The following is a 20105-nucleotide window of genomic DNA, read 5'->3' as shown; positions in this document are numbered from 1 at the left end:
GAGGTCCTCAGGTCAGGAAAGATTAAGAGCCCTATGATGTGTAGGTGGGTGGGGTGCTGTATCCACATGAAAGTCAGGGTAACTGTTAACTTCTTTGGGCCTTTGGTTGACCCTGAGATTGGAGCAGGGCTTTCTAAATGAGATGATGTAGATCAGTCTTTGCCTTCTTCAGGACTGATGAAGCCCATGATGCCCCAAGAGTCCCTCAATGGGACAGGCTGTCGCTCTGAGGATCAGAACTGTGTGCCCCCACTCCAAGAAAGAAAAGTGACCCCCATCGACTCACCCCCTGTGTGGAGCCCAGAGGGCTACATGGCACTGCAGAGCAAGGGCTACCCGCTCCCACACCCGAAGTCGAGTGACACCTTGGCTATGGACATGCGTGTCAGGTGAGATGAAGCCTGGTCCTGCTGCCTTGCCACTGAAGGAAGACTCCAGGTCCTAACTGAGAGGGCTCTGGAATGAGCTACCATCCCAGGAGACGCTGCCCACGGGAGACGTGCTCCTTGAAGGGACTCCTGGTTCCTCTGGGGAGGGAGAGTGTGAGGAGGATTGCTTGAATGCTTTGTCCAAGAGGCTCTTTTCAGATGGTGAGACGTAAGGCGAAGGAGAAGTCCCGGGGTCCTCAAATCCTGGGCACAGGGCAGGCGGGTGGGGGCTTCACAAGGCAGGTGGGGTCCAGAGCATGGGTCTTGGCTCATTTCTGTGGAAGTAAACAGAGTTAGCCCTGCCACCCCCATAGCCCCAGACTCTTCACGGCCTCCCAGGCTCCAGCTTGCTCTTGCTCTTTGACCCGGAGGATTGCCTGGCTCCTCTGTCTCCAGGGGGCACGCCGCGCCCAGCCTGCGGCCACGACAGTCTTCACTCTCATGGACTCCAGGGGCCACCGACCAATTCATGGCCTGGCATTTCTGAGACGTGTTTAAAGATAGAACAAATGTTGATGCTTATGTTTTTTTGTTGTTGTTGTTTTTTGTTTTGTTTTTCTAGCTTTCTTTTTTAAAAGTGTTTTTGTTTTTGTTTTTGTTTTTTCTTTTTAAAACTAAGCTCTGTGTTCAGCATGGAAACCAGGAACCAGGCTCCAATCGCATTGACTGATTTTTCTGGTTCCTTTTCAGGAATGAAAGCTCTTTCTCTGCCTCACTCGGAAGGGCAGGGGGCATAAGTGCCCAGCGCGATCTCTTTGAGGAGAGAGGGGAGGAGTACTTGAGTGCTTTTGACAAGAAGGCCCAAGCAGACTTTGACAGCTGTATCTCTTCTCAAAGAATAGGCCAGGAGCTTTTGTTTCCACCCCAAGAAAATGTTCAGGATGCAGATGCTCCTGGGGGTCACACCCAAAACCTCAGGTGTTCCCCATTGGAGCCTGACTTTGTCCCAGATGAGAAAAAGCCAGAGTGTGGCAGTTGGGATGTTAGCCACCAGCCAGAGACCGCTGACACAGCCCATGGTGTTGAGCGGGAGACACCCCGGGAGGGGACGGCCTTTAACATCTCCTCCTGGGACAAGAACGGGAGCCCCAACAAACAGCCGTCCTCGGAGCCTGAATGGACTCCCGAGCCCCGGAGCTCCGGCAGCCAGCACCCGGAGCAGACGGGCAGGACCCGGAGGTCGGGACCCATCAAGAAACCAGTCCTGAAAGCCCTCAAGGTGGAAGACAAGGAGAAGGAGCTCGAGAAGATTAAGCAGGAGCTAGGGGAGGAGAGTACCCGGCTGGCCAAGGAGAAGGAGCAGAGCCCCACGGCAGAAAAGGATGAGGACGAAGAGAACGATGCCTCTCTGGCCAACTCCTCCACCACCACTTTGGAGGACAAAGGCCCTGGCCATGCCACTTTTGGCCGCGAGGCCACCAAATTTGAAGAGGAGGAGAAACCTGACAAGGCCTGGGAAGCCAGACCCCCACGAGAGTCCAGCGATGTTCCCCCCACGAAGAGAAATAACTGGATCTTTATTGATGAGGAGCAAGCCTTTGGGGTCAGAGGGCAGGCCCGGGGCCGGGGCCGTGGTTTCAGAGAGTTCACTTTTCGTGGTCGGCCTGCTGGCGGAAATGGGAGCGGCCTCTGTGGTGGGGGGGTCCTGGGGGCCCGCAGCATCTACTGCAGCAGTCAGCGCAGCGGCCGTGGCCGGGGCCTGCGAGAGTTTGCGCGGCCAGAGGACTGCCCCAGAGCCAAGCCCCGACGGAGAGTTGCCAGTGAGACCCATAGCGAGGGCTCAGAGTATGAAGAACTTCCCAAGCGCCGCCGGCAGAGGGGCTCCGAGAACGGGAATGAAGGCTCGCTCCTGGAGAGGGAGGAGAGCACCTTGAAGAAAGGCGACTGCAGAGATTCTTGGCGGTCCAACAAGGTGTGCTCTGAGGACCACAGCGGTCTAGATGCCAAGAGCCGAGGCCCTCGGGCCTTTGGGCGAGCCCTCCCTCCCCGGCTGAGCAATTGCGGGTATGGACGGAGAACCTTCGTCTCCAAAGAGTCACCCCACTGGCAGAGCAAAAGTCCAGGCAGCTCTTGGCAGGAATATGGCCCTTCCGACACATGCGGATCCCGGCGACCTACAGACAGAGACTATGTCCCAGATTCCTACAGACACCCTGATGCATTTGGTGGCCGGGGCTTTGAGGACAGCCGCGCGGAGGACAAGAGATCCTTCTTCCAAGATGAACACGTGGCAGATTCTGAAAATGCAGAGAACCGGCCCTTCAGGAGAAGGCGCCCCCCACGCCAAGATAAGCCCCCTCGCTTCCGGCGCCTCCGGCAAGAGCGGGAGTCCCTGGGCCTGTGGGGACCCGAGGAGGAGCCCCATCTGCTGGCAGGTCAGTGGCCAGGCAGGCCCAAACTGTGTTCTGGGGACAAGAGTGGCACTGTGGGCCGCAGGTCCCCTGAGCTCTCCTACCAGAACTCCTCCGATCACGCCAATGAGGAGTGGGAGACGGCCTCCGAAAGCAGCGACTTCAGCGAGCGGCGGGAGCGGCGGGAAGGCCCTGGGTCCGAGCCCGACTCCCAGGTGGATGGTGGCCTGTCGGGGGCTAGTTTGGGTGAGAAGAAGGAGCTGGCCAAGAGGAGCTTCTCCAGTCAGAGACCCCTGGTTGACAGACAGAGCCGAAAGCTGGAGCCGGGAGGGTTTGGGGAGAAGCCTGTTAGGCCAGGTGGTGGTGACACCTCCCCTCGCTATGAGAGCCAACAGAATGGGACGCCTTTGAAAGTGAAAAGGTAAAACCAGACACCATCTGGGCCCTTTTTGTTGTTGTGTTCTGTTCTCAGCAGCACTGAGTTCACGCATGCATGCCGATGCCGCCGTGTGTCGGGGCTGGGGGCCTGCCCCCAGGCCGTCTGTGCGCGTCTCCATTGCCTGCCCCCACATTGCCTGTCTGCTTCTCGTGGTGGTGTTATTGTGGCTAGAGCTCCCACCCCCACCCCCACCCCAGTGGTGCTCTTGAGGCCACTGTCCAGCACCTGACCTGAGAGTCCAGGCATGTGTCCCTGGAGCCCCGCCGAGGGGCCGCTGCAGCGAGGAACGTTGCCTGTGCACAGTGCCAGGTGCCGGTCAGTCCACCAGAGTCCTCTGCTCCGGAGTTGCTGCCAGGCGGCGTCCTAGGGGGCATCGCTGGCCTCGTGGCTGCATGGAAGTGGCTCTTCCTAGGTGGTTCTGCTTCTCCACTGTGAGGAGACGTGGCCCCACGGTGGGGTTGCCACCTCAGCATGGCAGGAGCCCAGCAAACGCAGAGGGGAGCAGGCTGCACATGGTCTGGCGAGCACCTCTTCCACAGCCAGAGGCATTCGGGTGATGACCTCTGCTCAGGGACCAGGAGAGGGTCCCCTGCACAGTCTGGGTTGACTGACTGCACTTGGCTTGTGCCTCGGACAGGGAGGTGCAGGGGCTGCTGAGGCCTTCCCTGTCCTCAGCATACTGAGGAAGATGGCCTCACACCTCCACTCTCCTTAGAATTCAAGGCAGAGAAACTCCCAGAGAAGGAGCCACAGGGAACACCGACTCTTTCAGGTGGCATCTAATCCAGCTTTCCAGGCGCCAGAGGCTGACCCTTGGCTTCACCTCAGTTTTTGGCCCCAAGGACCCTCCGGCAGGGCAATCCTGGAGAGGAGCAGAAATGCTGGCGTCTCCATTCTGAGCATATTCCCCTTGTCTCTCTCCCCACTACACTCTGAACATAGCATGTGGGAGAGCCCTGGGGAGCCACTTTCCCCAGGAGCAGGCAGAGCCGGTGGGAGCAGCCTTAAACGTATGTTTGCACACGGACATGGATGCACTGTGGCCAGCCTGCCGCTCCTCCCCACCCGAGGAGTCAGCTAGAGGAAGTGGGCCTAGATCAGGGTGCCGGGCTTGTGTGCAGGCTGTGTGCACGTGCGGTGTTTTCCGTCCTTCCCCAGCTCTGGTTAACAAGATCCTCTTTCCCTTACAGATCCCCAGACGAGGCCTTGCCTGGAGGTCTTAGTGGCTGCAGCAGTGGGAGTGGCCACTCCCCCTATGCCCTGGAGCGGGCAGCCCATGTCAGTGCTGACCCTCCCGAAGCCTCCAGTAAAAAGGCAGAGAAGGAGGCCAAGTTGGCTGCTCCGAGGGCAGGTGAACAGGGAGAGGCCATGAAACAGTTTGACCTGAACTATGGAAGTAAGTCATCCTCATATCTTCAGGGGAAAGAACTCAGGCAGAACCAGGGGCCATGCAGTCCTCGGGCCTCCCGAGTTTGCCCTTGCACTGAGTACCTTAGCTTTCGGAACAGCTCGGCCAGGCCCTGGGCTGGGTTCTGGGGCTGTAGAGGTGAGCAGAGTAGGTAGGATTCCCACCGAGTGTTGCTCACAGCCCGTTGAATCCCCGTGACACCCTGCAGCTTCCGGGCTTTAAAGAGAGGAAGCCTGGGGCCCAGAGACGTTCGGTGGTGTGTCCGAGGTCACACAGCTGTAGGAGCAGAGCTGGGGTTTAAGCTCTTTGCGTGTTCTCTCAGTTGTGCCCTTGGGCCTCTTTGGTTTGGGGTAACAATGTGTTAGATCAGAGGCGGCCTGAGAAAAGTGCGGAAGTCCTGTCCAGGTTTCTGTCGAGCCTGACGCTAGATCTCAGGCGCCTGTTGAATTGGGTTGTTCTTGCCTCCTGGTGAGTGGAAAGACTGTTCCTTCTCGTGAAATCTTGGTTCAGGTGCCATCATTGAAAATTGCGGGTCCAGCCCCGGGGAGGAGAGTGAGGTGGGTTCTATGGTGGGCGAAGGCTTCATCGAAGTCCTGACCAAGAAGCAGCGCCGCCTGCTGGAGGAAGAGAGAAGAAAGAAGGAGCAGGCCGTGCAGGTGAGGGGCGGAGGGTGGGGGGGCATGGGGCTGGAGGGCAGGCTGGCAGATGCCCAGGAAACCCAGAGCCAGAGGGTAAGGGAGTTCTCGGTCAAGCTCAAGGTGGCAGAGAGGAAGAAAGGAGTATTTAGCAAGCACACATTGTCTCCCCGTTCCTGCTATTACCAAGGCCCTTCTATCAATGTAGGAATAGGTGATGGCATCACTGTTATGCAGTGGAAGAAACTGAGTCTTGAAGAGGGTGACTTCTCTAGGGTGATAACAGTGGAAACTTGTCCAAGCCAAGATGCAGACCTCCGTCACCTCCCAGCTTCTCCTTCCTCCCCACTCCTCATTCCTGAGTGGAATGAGATTTGTCTCCCTCAAGTCAAGTGGATCGTGAACCCTATACTAAAATGGAGTCAGGGCTGGACCTGCACACAGATCACAGTCCGTTGGCCTTTCAGGTCTTTCTTGGGGGGTGCTTTGCTTGGCATCGCAGTTCTGCTTGAGGTTTTGGGAGACGAGCATTCCACACATCTCTGGAGCATTTTCAGGTGGTGTGATTTTTGGTACCTGGGATACTTATCCTGGGGAGAATTTGTCAGTCTTGGTGCCTTTGACTAGACTACAGCATCCTTTCTTCCCCTCAGGTGCCTGTCAAAGGTCGAGGCCTTTCCTCCCGTATTCCTCCTCGATTTGCAAAAAAGCAGAACAACTTATGTCTGGAGCAAGGTGACGTGACCGTGCCTGGCAGCAGCCTGGGCACTGAGATCTGGGAGAGCAGCAGCCAGGGTGAGAGTTGGGGGTGTGACCCCAGCTGTGGCACCCAAGGTCACATCACACACTGGGTTTGCTTCTGGGGAGGATCCTGCTTTTGAGCTACGAATATAGATGGAATACAGATGGAGTACCTGTTTGCTGTGTTCCGCTGCTGAGCTAGTGCTGAATGCCGTCTGAGTGATTTGCTGCTGCAACCCCCAAACGGATACACAATTTTCCTTGCCTAAAATTTGGTAGAAGAGCAGAGCATTCATTAGTCCAGTGATCTGGAAAAGGATGGCCCCTTGGGCTGAGATCACACAGTAGTGGGAATGGCCTTCTTTGTTGGCCGTCGTTTTCTCCCACTAACTTATAGAAGAGAAGCAAATGACAGATAGACCAGCCGCAAGAGTTCAGGAGCTCTCTTCTGTGCTGTGCACCCTTTTCTTAACATGGGGAAGGCTCTGGAAACCCCTCCCTGAATGCTCTTCTGGAAAGGCAAACTGAGACCAGAAGACGGTATACGTTACTTCTTAGAAAATTTGTTGCCCTGAAAACTTTTTTTTTTTTAAATTCTATATCAAATGTAATTTTTCTGGGAATTTTTCCTTATAAAATAGAAAACTATTTTCATAGAATAGGTTCTTCTTGAGGCTTACGTGAGGCAGGGCCCTGCGCTGTTAGCCCAGAGCATGCATAGATGAATAAAAACAAGGACATTCGATATTTCACAGCTCAGGCCCATGAGGGGAGCTTGGAGAGGTCACCTAGTGCCAGCTCATTTTTCTGCAAAGCAGCTGAAGCTTCTGGAGGGAAGGGACTTGACTCAGGGACTCCAGGGTCATAGGACAAGCACCCGAGACACTGAGTTCTGGGCCTTGATTCTTTCACTGTTTCCACATAGCTTGTCCTCATGTGCTCGGTGAAAACTTTGGTTCTTGCAAACTACAAAATAACATTCAACATGCCCAGCTTTGATGGAAAGGAAGCACAATCATTTGATAAAACATCAATAACACTACATTTGGTAGTGGCTGAGTGACAGGTGTCATAGTATTGATGTCCAAAAATGCCCAGGTGCCAGATTGGTTGAGCTGCCAGGTGTGAATCAGATGTGACTCTCAGGTGTGAGTCATCATCCCCTTTTGTCAGATCTTTTACTCCAGAATTCTGCAGGGGCTCATTGGTTTCTCAGACCAGGGGTTGTGTCCAAGGGATGGCTTCAGAGCGCCCTTGGATATTAAAAATAGCATGTGAAAGCATTTTTTTTTTTTTTTTAAAGATGGGGTCTCACTATGTTGCCCAGGCTGGACTTGAACCCCTGGGTTCAAGCAATCCTTCTGCCTCAGCCTCCTGAGTAGCTGGGATTGCAGATATGTGCCCCCACCCCCTGCTAGCATGTCAACTTTTGCATGCATATCTATTTTTCTGGGCTCCTGATCCATGGCCACTCAAAAAGTGGTCTGTGAGCTTAAAAATTTTTAGTAATACCCGCTGGGATCTTTCAAAGAGCCTGTAGAAGCCACCAACTTTGGCCAGGAGTGGTGGCTCACACCTATAATCCCAGCAGTTTGGGAGGCCAAGGCTTGAAGATCACTTGAGATCAGGAGTTCAAGACCAGCAACAGAGTGAGACCCTGTCTCTATTGTTTAAAAAAAAAAGAAGGCCAGGCGTGGTGGCTCATGTCTGTAATCCCACCACTTTGGGAGGCTGAGGCAGGCAGATCACCCGGTCAGGAGATCGAGACCATCCTGGCTAACATGGTGAAACCCCGTCGCTACTAAAAATACAACAACAACAAAAAATTAGCCGGGCGTGGTGGCGGGCACCTATAGTCCCAGCTATTCGGGAGGCTGAGGCAGGAGAATGGCGTGAACCCGGGAGGCGGAGCTTGGCAGTGAGTGGAGATCGCGCCACTGCACTCCAGCCTGGGCGACAGAGCGACACTCCGTCTCAAAAAAAAGAAAAGTATATTTTTTAATGTAAAAAAAGAGAAGCTACCAACTTTTAGAAATAGTATAAGTGAAAAGAAGCATGAGCATAGCGGAAATAACGACAGAGAATCCAGATCGGCAGGAGTGAGGGCTCTGCCCTGCTCACTCTCTCCTGTAATCCATGAGATGCTGAGAAACACGTTGGGTGAGGATGTGGAAAGTTGGGTAAGGCTGTCAGACCAGCTCTTCCATGTCAGAGCCATTCACTGGGTGTCACGGGTAGGGGGCTGGGGTGGCGGGTGCAGGGGAGGCAGGGGAGTTGGATTTCTGCAAGCTGTGCCTGTGCTTGTTCTTTAAGAGCTCATAAACTCTCTAGACGGGTTGCTCTTTGATGCCCTGACTCTGTCTTCCTCCCCTGGCAGCTCTCCCTGTGCAGGCCCCAGCCAATGACTCCTGGAGGAAAGCTGTCACTGCCTTCAGCAGCACCGAGACTGGCTCTGCAGAGGTGAGTGTGGCCGCTGCCCACATGCTGCCCCTGGGATGAGTGTGTGAGTGTGTGCTCACCATCCACACGGCCAGCTTGCTGTGGCCCACCCAAGCCCCTGCCACAGCAGCTGAGCTTGGAATTAGGTTGTTTCCATGGGGCCAAGCTCATCAGTGGTTTTCCATCTTGATTTCTGGCCTGTGCATGGGGCGTGCATGAGCAGGAGAAAGAGAAAAGGGGTAACAAGGGAGGACCCAACGCTGGGTGGGAAGAGGGATTCAGGGCCTCCTCTGAACTGGTGTCAGCGGCCACGTAGTCTGGTTTGGGTCACAAGTGAGATGGGTTTGGCAGCCTCGGTCTGGGGCCCACAGAAGATCCTGTGGTCACGAGCTCTATCGGGGTTGGTGTGTTTGGCCACACGTAAGTTGTCAGGCATCCTCAGCAGGGCAGGATCAAGATCAGGACCAGACTTGGCAAGGGACAGGCAGCTGGGGTAGAAAAGTCTCTGTGCCACATGCAGTTTTACTCTCTGGATAATCGAGTTGGGAGTTTGAGGCTATAACCCATTTTGTGCTCTGCACAGCAGGGTTTTAAGAGCAGCCAGGGAGATAGTGGCGTTGACTTGAGTGCCGAGTCTCGGGAGTCGTCTGCGACCTCCTCGCAGCGCAGCTCCCCATATGGGACTCTGAAGCCAGAGGAGATGAGCGGGCCCGGCCTGGCGGAACCCAAGGCCGACAGCCACAAGGAGCAGGCTCCAAAGCCGTCTGAACAGAAGGTAACCTGGACGTTCCAGTCACAGTGGCTGGGGCCTGGGCGGAAGGGGCCATCGTCTCGTCATCTTCCTCAATTCCTGGGACAGTAGAAGCTACAGAGTGTGGTCATTCCAGTCTGTGTGTCTCCACCTCTCTGCTTTTTTATCAAGGATTCAGAACAAGGCTCTGGACAGAGCAAGGAGCACAGACCAGGACCCATCGGCAACGAGCGTTCTCTGAAAAACAGAAAGGGCTCGGAGGGGGCCGAGCGGCTGCAAGGGGCTGTCGTCCCGCCTGTTAACGGGGTGGAGATTCACGTGGACTCCGTGCTGCCTGTGCCACCCATTGAATTTGGAGTCAGTCCAAAAGTGAGGCTTTGATTTGTTTTCTTGCTTGCTTTTTTTACTTTTTATTTTGGTACTTGGAGAGGTTGGGGGCTCAGACGGGATTGTCTCCTAGAAAGAATAGAAGGATGGGAGCCAAGCAGTCTTCCAGCGGCTAGAGTGTTGGTGTGGAGTCCTGCACATGGCCAGTGCTCTGTTGAGTTGCTTTAAAGATTGCTTCACTGACACCAGACAGGCCAGTGATCTTCCCTGTTTCTGTCAGGCCACCCAAGGGACAGGGAGAAAGAAGTGAGGCTGGTGTCCTGTCTCCTGTGCCGTGGGGAAAATCTGGCCATCTCGCTCATATGTGGCTCCAGTGAATGCTGCTCAGTGGAGTTTCTGAGTCGCGGAAACTGCATCACGTTAACGTATGCCTCTGGGGAATGTAGGGCCAGGAAGATCTCAGTGGGCTGTGTGGCCTTTTTTTTTTTTTTCAGGACTCCGATTTCAGCTTGCCACCTGGTTCTGCCTCTGGTCCTGCTGGGAGTCCAGTTGTTAAACTTCAGGATGCCTTGGCCAGTAATGTAAGTCCACACTTCCACTTCTGGCTCCACTCACTGCTTGGGGCTGGCAGGCCCTGGGTGAAGGAGACAGCACATGTATTTCAGGCTGACCTGGGCTGGCACGTGACTCAGTTGCTAGCAGCTCCATGTCCTTAAAAGGTGCTTAAATGTTCCTGCGCAGGTTTTGTGACCTTCCAGTGGGGATCATACAGTTCCTAAGGGCTGGTTTATTTGGCTCTCTTTGGTTCCATTGTCTCCTCTGTGCCAGGTGCGAGCCCAGACTCAGGCTGCCTTTTCTGTGGCCAGGGGTAAGGGGCACAGATTGAGTAGGAGAGCCCTCCTCAGGAGGCCCCATCTCACCATCCAAGGGTCCCTGCCGCCTGCAATCTAACTGTTGTGATCCAGAAGACCTGCTGGCGCTCTACCATGGGCTCAGGAGCTGGCAGTTGCATCTGTTGTGGCCACTCGGGGCTGCGGCCGAGGCTGTCGCAGTGACATCTGGTTCACTGCTCTGTCCTCACCGCCTGCAGGGGTGGGTGCTAGTGCATATGCTGAATGAACGAGTATCATTTGGGCAGCGTTTCCCAGAGGATTCCAAGGAATGTGAGTGCTGTACAATATTCATAGGTGTTGAATGAAAACAATGTTGTGGAAGTGCTGGGCTCTACGAGGTTCTTTACTCTGAGAGTCTGCCGTCTCTGTCACGTGCAGATGGACACCGGGGATCTGCAGGAAGCGGGGGGCACTGTTGCATTTCCAGCCTCTGTTACCAGAGCCCTCTTTTTCACAGTTTGCTGAGGGGCACAGCCTTCCCTGTCTGGCCCAGGGCATCTCCAGGCCAGGTGGCAGGTGCCTTCTGAACCAGATGTTTGCGTGCGGGCTGCCAGTCCATATTTATACTGCCAGGACATGGCTCTCCCTGTCTGGAGGGCACTATGGAGTGTGGATATGGGGGTGGCTGTCTGCAGACTTGGGTGGAGGAAACTGATGGAGGCAGCCATCTCCAGGAGATCAGTCGTGGTCCTGGCTGCCATCAGTTTCATCTGGGTGGTCTTGGGTACATGTGGCCAATACTGAAGATGCATTTGGACAATTCATAGACGCGGAGCTGTAGGTGCTTTTGGGAAAAGCCATGGATGGGTTTGGGCAAGTCATAGATACATTTGGACGAGCCTTGAGTGTGTTCAGGAGAGCCATGGATGGGTTTGGGCAAAGCCATCTCTGCACCTGTTTGTGTTCCATGGTTTCCTTTTCCTCCTCTCCAGGCAGGGTTAACACAGAGTATCCCCATCCTGCGGCGGGACCATCACATCCAGAGGGCCATCGGTCTCTCCCCAATGTCCTTCCCCACCGCCGACCTTACTCTGAAGGTAACACCAGCCCTGAGCTGGGTGAGGGCCCACCTAGTACCTTAGCTTACAAAGAGGCAGAAGGGAGGAGTCCCCGAACCCCTAAAGCTTAGACTGGCTCTGTCCACTGCCAGCGTGATAGTAATTTTCATCCCTCCCCCTCCCCTTGCTTCTGAAGATGGAGTCTGCGCGCAAGGCTTGGGAAAACTCCCCCAGTTTGCCGGAGCAGAGCTCTCCAGGCGGCGCTGGCTCAGGCATCCAGCCTCCATCCTCTGTGGGTGCCTCCAGCGGGGTCAACTACAGCTCCTTCGGTGGAGTGTCCATGCCACCCATGCCTGTGGCCTCTGTAGCACCTTCTGCTTCTATGCCAGGTATCTCATCCCCTGAGCAAGGCCTTGGGGTCCTTCTCCATTTATTATCAAGAAAAACAGATTAACAGCCCCGAATGTCACCTCCTGGCCTTGTCTTAAGTAGCATGTAGAAGTAGCAACTTGTTTTTAGGCCCAGTGGTCGTAGCTCCCATGTGCTGCAGGTAATGTGCACGTCCTGCTTCCCCACGCTGGGAAACAGAACTGGGGGATAACAGCGAGGCACTCCTGCCTACTGGTGACAGGAGTGAGCAAAGGCTTGACTTTGAGTCAGACCTGGGTCATGTGCTGGAGCTGTGCCGCCTCGGCTGGTGAGCAGCTCTTGCCGAGCCACAGTGTCCTCTCCTCTCTTACATGAAATGGGGGTGATGACATTGCTCCGTGGGGTGGCCACACCCGTGAAGCCAGGTGTTACCTGGAAAGGGCTTTGTATCAACAGAGCCCTCAGTCACTGGCAGCTATTTTTGTCCCGATTGCTGCCATCCTTATCGTGTGTCAGTGTCCCCAAGGGAAAGCGTGGGGGTTTTGAGGGCCCAGCTGCCAGTCTCAGTGATGTAATTCCAATAGATCCTTCTGACCCTCCACTGTGGACTCAATAGCAGGGAGATGAAGAGGACAGTGACTGAGAGACCAAGGCAGCCCTGGTTAAAGTAGAATGCCCCTTCGAGTGTCTGGGGTAGTTGGTGAGTGGGAGGTGGGAAGGGTAGGCCGGAGCCCACCTGCCTCCTCCCTCCTCCTAGGTCTGACGCTGCACCCTCCCTACGTTCCCTGAGGTGCGTGCCAGGCGTGTTGTGAGCAGGCGTGTGCTTCAGGCACACAGGGAACCTAGCAGCCTCTGTACACACACCCTCGTCCCCACTGAGTCCCCTGGGTAGAGCAGACCTGTAGACTGTTTCCCTCAGGGACATTGAGAAGTAGTGAGGCTTGATCCTCTTCTACGTCCCTTTTGCCGCTCTGTTTCCAGGCAGCCACCTCCCGCCCCTGTACCTGGATGGCCATGTGTTTGCAAGTCAGCCCCGGCTGGTTCCTCAAACGATACCTCAGCAGCAGAGTTACCAACAGGTGACAGCAGCAAGCCAGGTGGCCTGGCTGGGGGTGGTGGGGAGGAGCCAGTGCAGGGCGGAATTGGCTTGCTCATCTATTTCTCATTGTCTGTCTGGTTTTCCATCCCCCTCACATGTGGTGACCAGCACCTGGCCCGCCACGGCAGCCAGGAGGCATTTGTTAAGCGAATAAACGAGACAGGGAAGAGGAGTGGAGTTGGCTGCTCCAGACTCTGCTTAGTTTTCCTTTCTCAAAGTTCTCCCTCCTGTGTCCTAGCCGGGGAATTAGCTAAAATGGAATTTTCTTTGGTGATCAGGTATCCTTCTGATGAAGAGAAGAAAGGCCTAAACTCCCAGGCATGGATGCATTAGAAAGAGGTAGTCTTAGAAATGAGCAGGCGTTGGTTATTTATGCAGGACTGGCATACTTTCTGTGCTGCCAAGGGGTGATTTTTGGAAGTCTCCCCTCTAATGCTGGTGCTGGGCCTTTGGGATGGTCTAGCTGCCCCTCAGACCCATGTGCCTGCACAGCCACGACAGTGGACTTCCAGGCAGAATCTGCTCCAAGTGCAGGCTTGCTGATGGAGGATGTGGCCTCTGCTGACCTCTTTTTAAAAACATGTTCTTAACTGCTGTATTGTTTGGTTACCAAGATTTTGGTTCTTGCATAACTGGGTCAGACTGCATGTATCTTTCTTTTTGTGCATTGTTAAATTCAGCGTTATGTTTTTGGAACTCACCTCTGTTGACGTATGTGCTAGGATCCATTTTTGTTGCTGTGTAGAATTCCAGGGTAGGGATATGCTGTGGTTTGGGGTTGCTACCAGTTTTTCATTGTAGGCTTTATCCCAATAGCAAGGGAACCCCAGGAATGACATGCTGGCATTCGAATTTTGGGCAGTGTTCCAGCAGCCATGTGGAGAGGGGCAGGGGAGGTGGGAGGGGAAGAACCACCTGGATGGGCCTTGCGGTTACCTCCCCCACCCCGTTTTCCCGTTCACAGGCCGCCGCTGCCCAGCAGATCCCGATCTCCCTTCACACATCTCTGCAGGCACAAGCTCAGCTTGGACTGAGGGGTGGGCTTCCTGTGTCCCAGTCCCAGGAGATCTTCAGCTCTTTGCAGCCCTTCAGGTGAGCTCATGTACCAGCTTGCGGAGCTGGCAGCTCACAGCCAGGGCCTTGGCCCTGTGTGCAGCCTTCGTCCTGCAGCTGTTTGGTGCTTGTCTGCTTTGGGGCCAGTGGGGCGGGGAGGGGTGGGAGTTTGCTCTGAATCACTCTTCAGTCCGCTGTTAACTGTGCTCTAGGAGAGGCCTGGGGCGAGCTGATATGTGGTGGGCCTTGTTTTGCTTTTCCATGTCATCTTGCCTCCTTTCCTTGCTCCTTCCTCCTCCTCTCCCCTTGACTCCCTGTCTCCTCCCCACCGTGGGCTTCTCCGTCAGTGTGGCTGCCAGTCATTGTGGCTGATGTCCTGTGCCTCATACAGCCTGGATGTCTTCACTTGTTTAATCCAGCAGCATCAGCGCCATCTAGGAGCTTGTTCTCAGGCCCCATCCTGCACCCTCTGAGTCGTGCTCTGGGGATGGGGCCGGGGATCTGTGGTTTAGCAAGCTCTCCGGGGATCTCTGAAGGGTGGGACCAGATCCGCAGCTGGACTCATCCACCTGATCCCGACCATATGTCTGGCTTTTGCAGATCTCAGGTGTACATGCACCCCAGCTTGTCACCGCCCAGCACCATGATCCTCTCTGGGGGCACAGCCTTGAAGCCTCCATACTCGGCGTTCCCAGGCATGCAGCCCTTGGAGATGGTGAAGCCGCAGTCTGGTTCACCCTACCAGCCCATGAGCGGGAACCAAGCCCTGGTCTACGAGGGCCAGCTCAGCCAGGCTGCTGGCCTGGGTGCCTCCCAGATGTTGGACTCCCAGCTCCCACAGGTCAGGAATTCAGTCACTCTACCCAAAGCCCTAGGCTTCTTTCCTTCACGACCTTGCCTTTTCTTTTCACCCGCCTCTCAGTGTGTGCTGGCCTATCGTGCTGTTGGTTGGTAGCCACTGTGCCCGTTCCTCAGCGTGCAGGAAATCAGCCTCTTCTGAGTAGCCCCATCACCTTTTTTTTTTTGGATAGAGTCTCGCTCTGTTGCCTAGGCTGGAGTGCAGTGGCATGATCTCGGCTCATTACAACCTCTGTCTCCCACATTCAAGCGATGCTCCTGCCTCAGCCTCCTGAGTAGCTGGGACTACAAGTGTGTGCCACTGTGCCTGGCTAATTTTTGTATTAGTAGAGGTGGGGTTTCACCATGTTGGCCAGGCTGGTCTCGAACTCCTGACCTCAAAGTGATCTGCCCGCCTTGGCCTCCCAAAGGGCTGGGATGACAGGCGTGAGCCACCACCCCTGGCCCCTCATCCATCTCTTTATTCTTGAGACCTGGCTGTCCCCTAAGCACTGCCTGCTCCTGCAGCCCCCAGACGGGGGCTCCTTCCTTTCTCCCTGCCCTTGTGCAGTAGGGTGTGGAATGGGTTAAGAGTCCTCTTTGCGTAGTTGTTGATGCTTCTAGACTCCTCTTCTTCCTTCCTCCCTGAAACGCCAGCTTTGAAGCCCACACCATAGACTGTGCCTGACAAGCCCTCCACTCTGCTATGGTGCCATCACCACATCTAGCGTCTGCTGTGAAATCTTCCTCTCCGTCAACCTGTGGGCAGTATTTGGCACCTTTGAAGGTCACCCTCCTTGTCTGGTCTGGCTTGCAGTCTGTCTCCACTCTCCTGTTCCAGTTCCTAGTGATTTTGATGTCTGCAGAGATGACCCCAGGTCTCTGTGCCATGGACCCTATCCATGCAGTTTGTGCCCTCCTCGCCGCTGGTGCCCTTGTTCACATGGGCCCCTGCTCTGTGCACTCCTGTCTAGGCTTGGCTGCTCCCAGTAGCTGTGGCTCTCGCATAATCTCAACTCTCAGTGTCCCTCTCAGTTGTCACCTCTGGCTTTTTCAATTCACTCCCTCTAGTGACCCAACTCCAAAATTCTTTTTTTTTTTTTTTTGAGATGGAGTTTCGCTCTGTTGCCCAGGCTGGAGTGCAGTGGCGCAATCTCGGCTCACTGCAACCTCTCTGTCTCCTGGGTTCAAGCGATTATTGTGCCTTAGCCTCCCGAGTAGCTGGGATTACAGGCGCCCACCACCCACCGGCTAATTTTTGTATTTTTAGTAGAGATGGGGTTTCACCATGTCAGCCAGGCTGATCTCGAACTGCTGACCTCAGTGAGCCACCCACCTTGGCCTCCCAAAGTGCTGGGATTACAGGTGTGAGCCACCACACCCAGTCTCTGCCACCCATGTTTTTGTCATCCTCCCCCTTGGCCTGGCTTCTTCCTCCCCATCAGCAGATCTGCCGAGCCACATGGCCTTTGCGTTTCATCCAAGCTGTGGCTCTGAGTCAACCCCCACCCTCCTAGCAGCTTTTCAGACTTGCATCTTGCCCCTCGCTGCCTCCCACCCATGACCTCCCTTTCTGTGTCACCCAGGAAACAGGAGCAGTGACAGTCTCCAAGCCCCTGTGGCCACATCCCTGCCTAGGTGGTGCCTGTGCCCCTGGGGGACCCCGCCCCAGCACGTCTCCCTGTCTTTCGTGCATCAGATATCCCTTCCCGTCAGTACACAGACGAGCTGCAGTGCTGACCCCGTAATCCCGCCCCCCACACTCCTCGAACCACTTTCTTCACCCAGTTTCCAGGCCGTCACTCCTGGCTTTACTGCTGCCTCAGGCCTCCTCCTCAGTCTCCTTTGCTGTCCCCTCTCCTTCCCAGTCTGTAATGGTCAGCGTGCCCCTGGGCCCTGCTTTGGGTGTGTTTCAAGAGTCATGGCTCTAAATTCCTTCATCTTCTCCTCACTCCCAAATGGACATCTTTAGCTCAGATCTGTCCCTGGAATTGAATCTCAAATCCAATGGACTTTCCAGCATCTCTGCTATGGTGTCTTATGGCATCTCAAGACTCATCATATTCAAAACTCGATTTTCCTCCCGGTCCTTCTGCTTGTCCAGTCCACATCCTCTTTGGCTCCCTGCTCCCCCTCACCTCGCCCCCTTACCCTTCAGCAGGCCTGTCAGCTCTGGCTTTAAAAGGATTCAGAATCCAGCTGTGTCTCATCCCCTCCACACCCCTGCATGCTGTCCAGCTCCTGTAGGGACTCCTACCTGGCCTCCCTGCAAGTCAGATCATACCCCAAGTCAGCACTCTATAAACGGCAGCACGTTCCCATCATTTTCATCCTGCACCATATTGGTGCTCCAAGGAGAAGCATGGTGTTTTGCGGCTCTGGCCACCACAAGTCTCAGTGATGTAATTCCAATAGATCCTTCTGACCCTCCACTGTGGACTCAATAGCAGGGAGATGAAGAGGACAGTGACTGAGAGACCAAAAGTGGCCCAGCCCCCCTACCCCATCCTGTTCCCCTGTCCTTAGAGTCTCCGGGCCCACATCCCCACTTCGCATATCTTGTTCTAGTTAGTTAGGCCCTGCAGCTACCCTGTTCTCCTGTCAGCATGCTTCAAAGGACCCCCACAGTCCGGAATCCAGCCCAGTCTTGTTTTTACCACCACTTGATGCAAAATAGTAAGAGTCTTGAACGTGTGTGCTGTACAAAGGAATGCAGAGATATACGTCCGGTGCAGCTTTCATCTTTTGGGACTTGGCTTGGCCATTACTTCTGACTTTCCTCACTCGTCCTCTCCTTGCCCACCCTGCCCCAGGTGCACCCATAAATCTGGTGTGCACCCACAGATCCTATGCCGCTCTGCATCCCGAGTGTCCTGCAGCTGTGTCCAGTGTGTGACACACTATCCTGGCAGTGTGCAGGCCCATGTTGGACAGGGCCCTGCCGCTTCCTCGGCACCTTGTATGCTTTCAGTAAGCACTTGCTGGACAAAGGCAGAAAGGGCTGAAGATAGACGCAGCCCTTAGCAGAGATGTGGATGAGACACACTTAACGCTGTTAGTTCCCGTGCCTGCAGCCAGCTTAGTCTTGCCCATTTTCTCACCACCTACTCTATTCCAGCAAGAAGACGTGCCTCTGCCATCGAAGGTGTGAAATCCTGGGCGATCTCTCCTGTGCTACAGTAGAAATCAGAGCATGTCCTGCTTTATGCAGGCTTTGCTTTAGTTCTTCTGAAGTGTATGAATCTGAAGTGCATGTGCGGTCGCTCTTTGGTGCGTTTGGGGTTTCTCCATAGCATCGTTCCCCCTCCTGACTGTCATTGTTGCCCAGCAGCTGACCATGCCACTGCCTCGGTACGGCTCCGGGCAGCAGCCACTGATCCTGCCCCAGTCTATTCAGCTGCCACCTGGGCAGAGCCTCTCCGTTGGGGCCCCCCGAAGGATTCCTCCGCCCGGGTCCCAGCCGCCAGTCCTGAACACCAGCAGAGAGGTAAGGGGACCCCATCTGCCTCTGACCCTAGGGAGGGGGCCTTGTGTCACCAACTTTTTCTAGCAAGCTAAGTACCCCTGTGTGGTAGAAAGAGCCAGTGGCTTGGGACTGCCAGGGCAGAAAGGAAGGTGACCATGTGTGGGGCCATCACAGAGGCAGGTCCTGGGGACTCTGAACATGTCGAGGGCTGAGGGCCAGGAATCAGCATTCCTCCCCAGCTCCCCAGGAGGCCCTGCTATGGACGGCCATGTTTCATTGGCTCTCCCACTTCACTTTAAAAAGAACAAAGTATTGTGATGGTTCTTGCTTCTAAGAAGAAGCCCTCTTGAGTCTGGCTTAGAGGGAAGGGGCTTGCAGATTTCTCTAGAACAGGGGTCCCCAGTCCCCGGGCTGCAGAGCTGTACTGGTCTGTGGGAAAATTGTCTTCCATGAAACTGGGCCCTGGTGCCAAAAACCACTGCTCTATAAGATGCCTCCCTGGGAATTCCCATGGCCCTCACCACCTCTGCCCTGGGTTGTTCGGTAAGTGTGTGGTCCAGCTGTCTCCAGGGCCTCAAATGACAGCTTGTTGCTGCTTGGTCTCTCTAGCCCTCTCAGATGGAGATGAAAGGCTTCCACTTTGCCGACAGTAAACAGAATGTCCCTTCAGGAGGCCCCGTGCCATCGCCACAGACCTACAGGTAAAGCCACTCCCTGGGGACTGCGTGCTGTGTAGCTGAGCAGTTGCCAGAGCTGCGGCCCAGTGGCTCAGAAGAATCTGGGCCCGGGGAGAGCCGCCAGAGACCTGGTCCCTCTATGGGCCATGTGTCACTGTGGTGTTTCGGCACTGGGATGCACTTGTGTTCCAGTTAAATTTGGGGGAGTGAGGAGTCAGGAGAGTGGTTTTGGTTTTAATCATTATAATAAGATGCTCTGGATTGGGGAGCTTTCTGGAAAGGTAGGAAAAGGAACGGCTGACATTTAGTAGGCATCAGGACTGACGTGACTTCCCATTAGATCCTAAAAACAGGACCCACTGGCCACAGGGCTGCATCCTGGCAAGGGGAGGAGCGTGGCCTTTCCCAGCGTCTCTTTCCTCGGACTTGCCCTATGACCCCTGCCAGGGGACTTTTTATTGCTGGGCTTATGGGGCCATTCTTTCCATGCTACAAACCAGCACCCTCTTTTTGCTTCCTTTGTGTCTGTCTCCACCTCCAGCAACTGTCTCAGGTCCCCTTAGCTGGATAGTCAGGTGGCTCTGTCAGATGTTGGCGAGAGCCTCTGGTCCACTGCCTTTTCTGCCCGTGCTGGTGTGTGAAGGCAGCACGCTCTGGCCCTGGGCTCTGAGGGCTTGTACAGTCCACCCTTGTTACATGTGGGAGATTCCTGAGACCCCTCTGTGTTTACATATGAGTGAAACAGACCTGCCTGACCCATGGTGCCCTGTGAGGTTAACACCATCGCTGCAGACGCCATGAGGTATCCCCACGACTACACAGGTACTTGTGGGCCTGAGGAGTGCTCTGCAAGCCGGGCCCCCATGGTCTGCAAGTTGCTCCAGCTGCACCCCCTCTGCCTCGCTGCCCTCCCTCTGCCCCACCGCCCTTTGCCTGTCCTCCATCACAGCATTCCACTCTTGTACCTTCATTTCCAGAGAAAGGGGTTTTTGTAGATTTTCCTCCCATTCCATCTTTTCTGTTCTTATTTTCACTCTCCTGGCTTCATTTATTTCTGTTTTTAGTACGTTTCGTTTTCCTACCATGTCTGTCACATAGACCAAAACATCAGGACTGTGTGAAAAAGATAGCTGGACAGCACCGACCATGGAGCGGAACTGGAAGGAGGAAGGCGGCTGCAGGTCTCAGCAGACG

The 20105-nt window shown here is 54.9% G+C and overlaps 1 protein-coding gene and 2 non-coding genes across 41 annotated transcripts in view; all 3 read left to right on the top strand.

Moving 5' to 3' along the window:
• PRRC2B (proline rich coiled-coil 2B) overlaps window positions 1-20105 on the top strand; it is a 123614-nt gene that overhangs the window by 98695 nt on the left and 4814 nt on the right. For 13 of the 39 annotated variants that reach the window (XM_024345927.3, XM_009457537.5, XM_009457532.5 and 10 more), the window contains 16 exons: window positions 173-389; window positions 1119-3200; window positions 4409-4614; window positions 5137-5282; window positions 5915-6056; window positions 8380-8462; window positions 9025-9216; window positions 9364-9561; window positions 10014-10100; window positions 11345-11449; window positions 11607-11799; window positions 12761-12858; window positions 13843-13970; window positions 14532-14772; window positions 18097-18255; window positions 18844-18935. In XM_024345927.3, coding sequence (XP_024201695.1) covers window positions 173-389; window positions 1119-3200; window positions 4409-4614; window positions 5137-5282; window positions 5915-6056; window positions 8380-8462; window positions 9025-9216; window positions 9364-9561; window positions 10014-10100; window positions 11345-11449; window positions 11607-11799; window positions 12761-12858; window positions 13843-13970; window positions 14532-14772; window positions 18097-18255; window positions 18844-18935 — 4369 coding nt within the window. Of the gene's footprint in view, window positions 1-172; window positions 390-1118; window positions 3201-4408; window positions 4615-5136; window positions 5283-5914; window positions 6057-8379; window positions 8463-9024; window positions 9217-9363; window positions 9562-10013; window positions 10101-11344; window positions 11450-11606; window positions 11800-12760; window positions 12859-13156; window positions 13218-13842; window positions 13971-14531; window positions 14773-17886; window positions 18256-18843; window positions 18936-20105 lie in introns of all 39 variants that reach the window. The other 26 variants (XM_054659197.2, XM_054659195.2, XM_054659193.2 and 23 more) reach the window with 9 other exon arrangements.
• LOC112204461 (small nucleolar RNA SNORD62) lies at window positions 12341-12426 on the top strand. Its single transcript, XR_002938105.1, has one exon. It is a non-coding gene; the product is annotated as a small nucleolar RNA SNORD62 (small nucleolar RNA).
• Window positions 17161-17246, top strand: LOC112204462 (small nucleolar RNA SNORD62). The gene has a single exon (XR_002938106.1). It is a non-coding gene; the product is annotated as a small nucleolar RNA SNORD62 (small nucleolar RNA).

This window comes from Pan troglodytes, chromosome 11 (genome assembly GCF_028858775.2).
Source record: "Pan troglodytes isolate AG18354 chromosome 11, NHGRI_mPanTro3-v2.0_pri, whole genome shotgun sequence".
In the NCBI taxonomy this organism is placed as follows: Eukaryota; Metazoa; Chordata; class Mammalia; order Primates; family Hominidae; genus Pan; species Pan troglodytes.
This window is presented reverse-complemented; position numbering and strand designations above follow the sequence as displayed.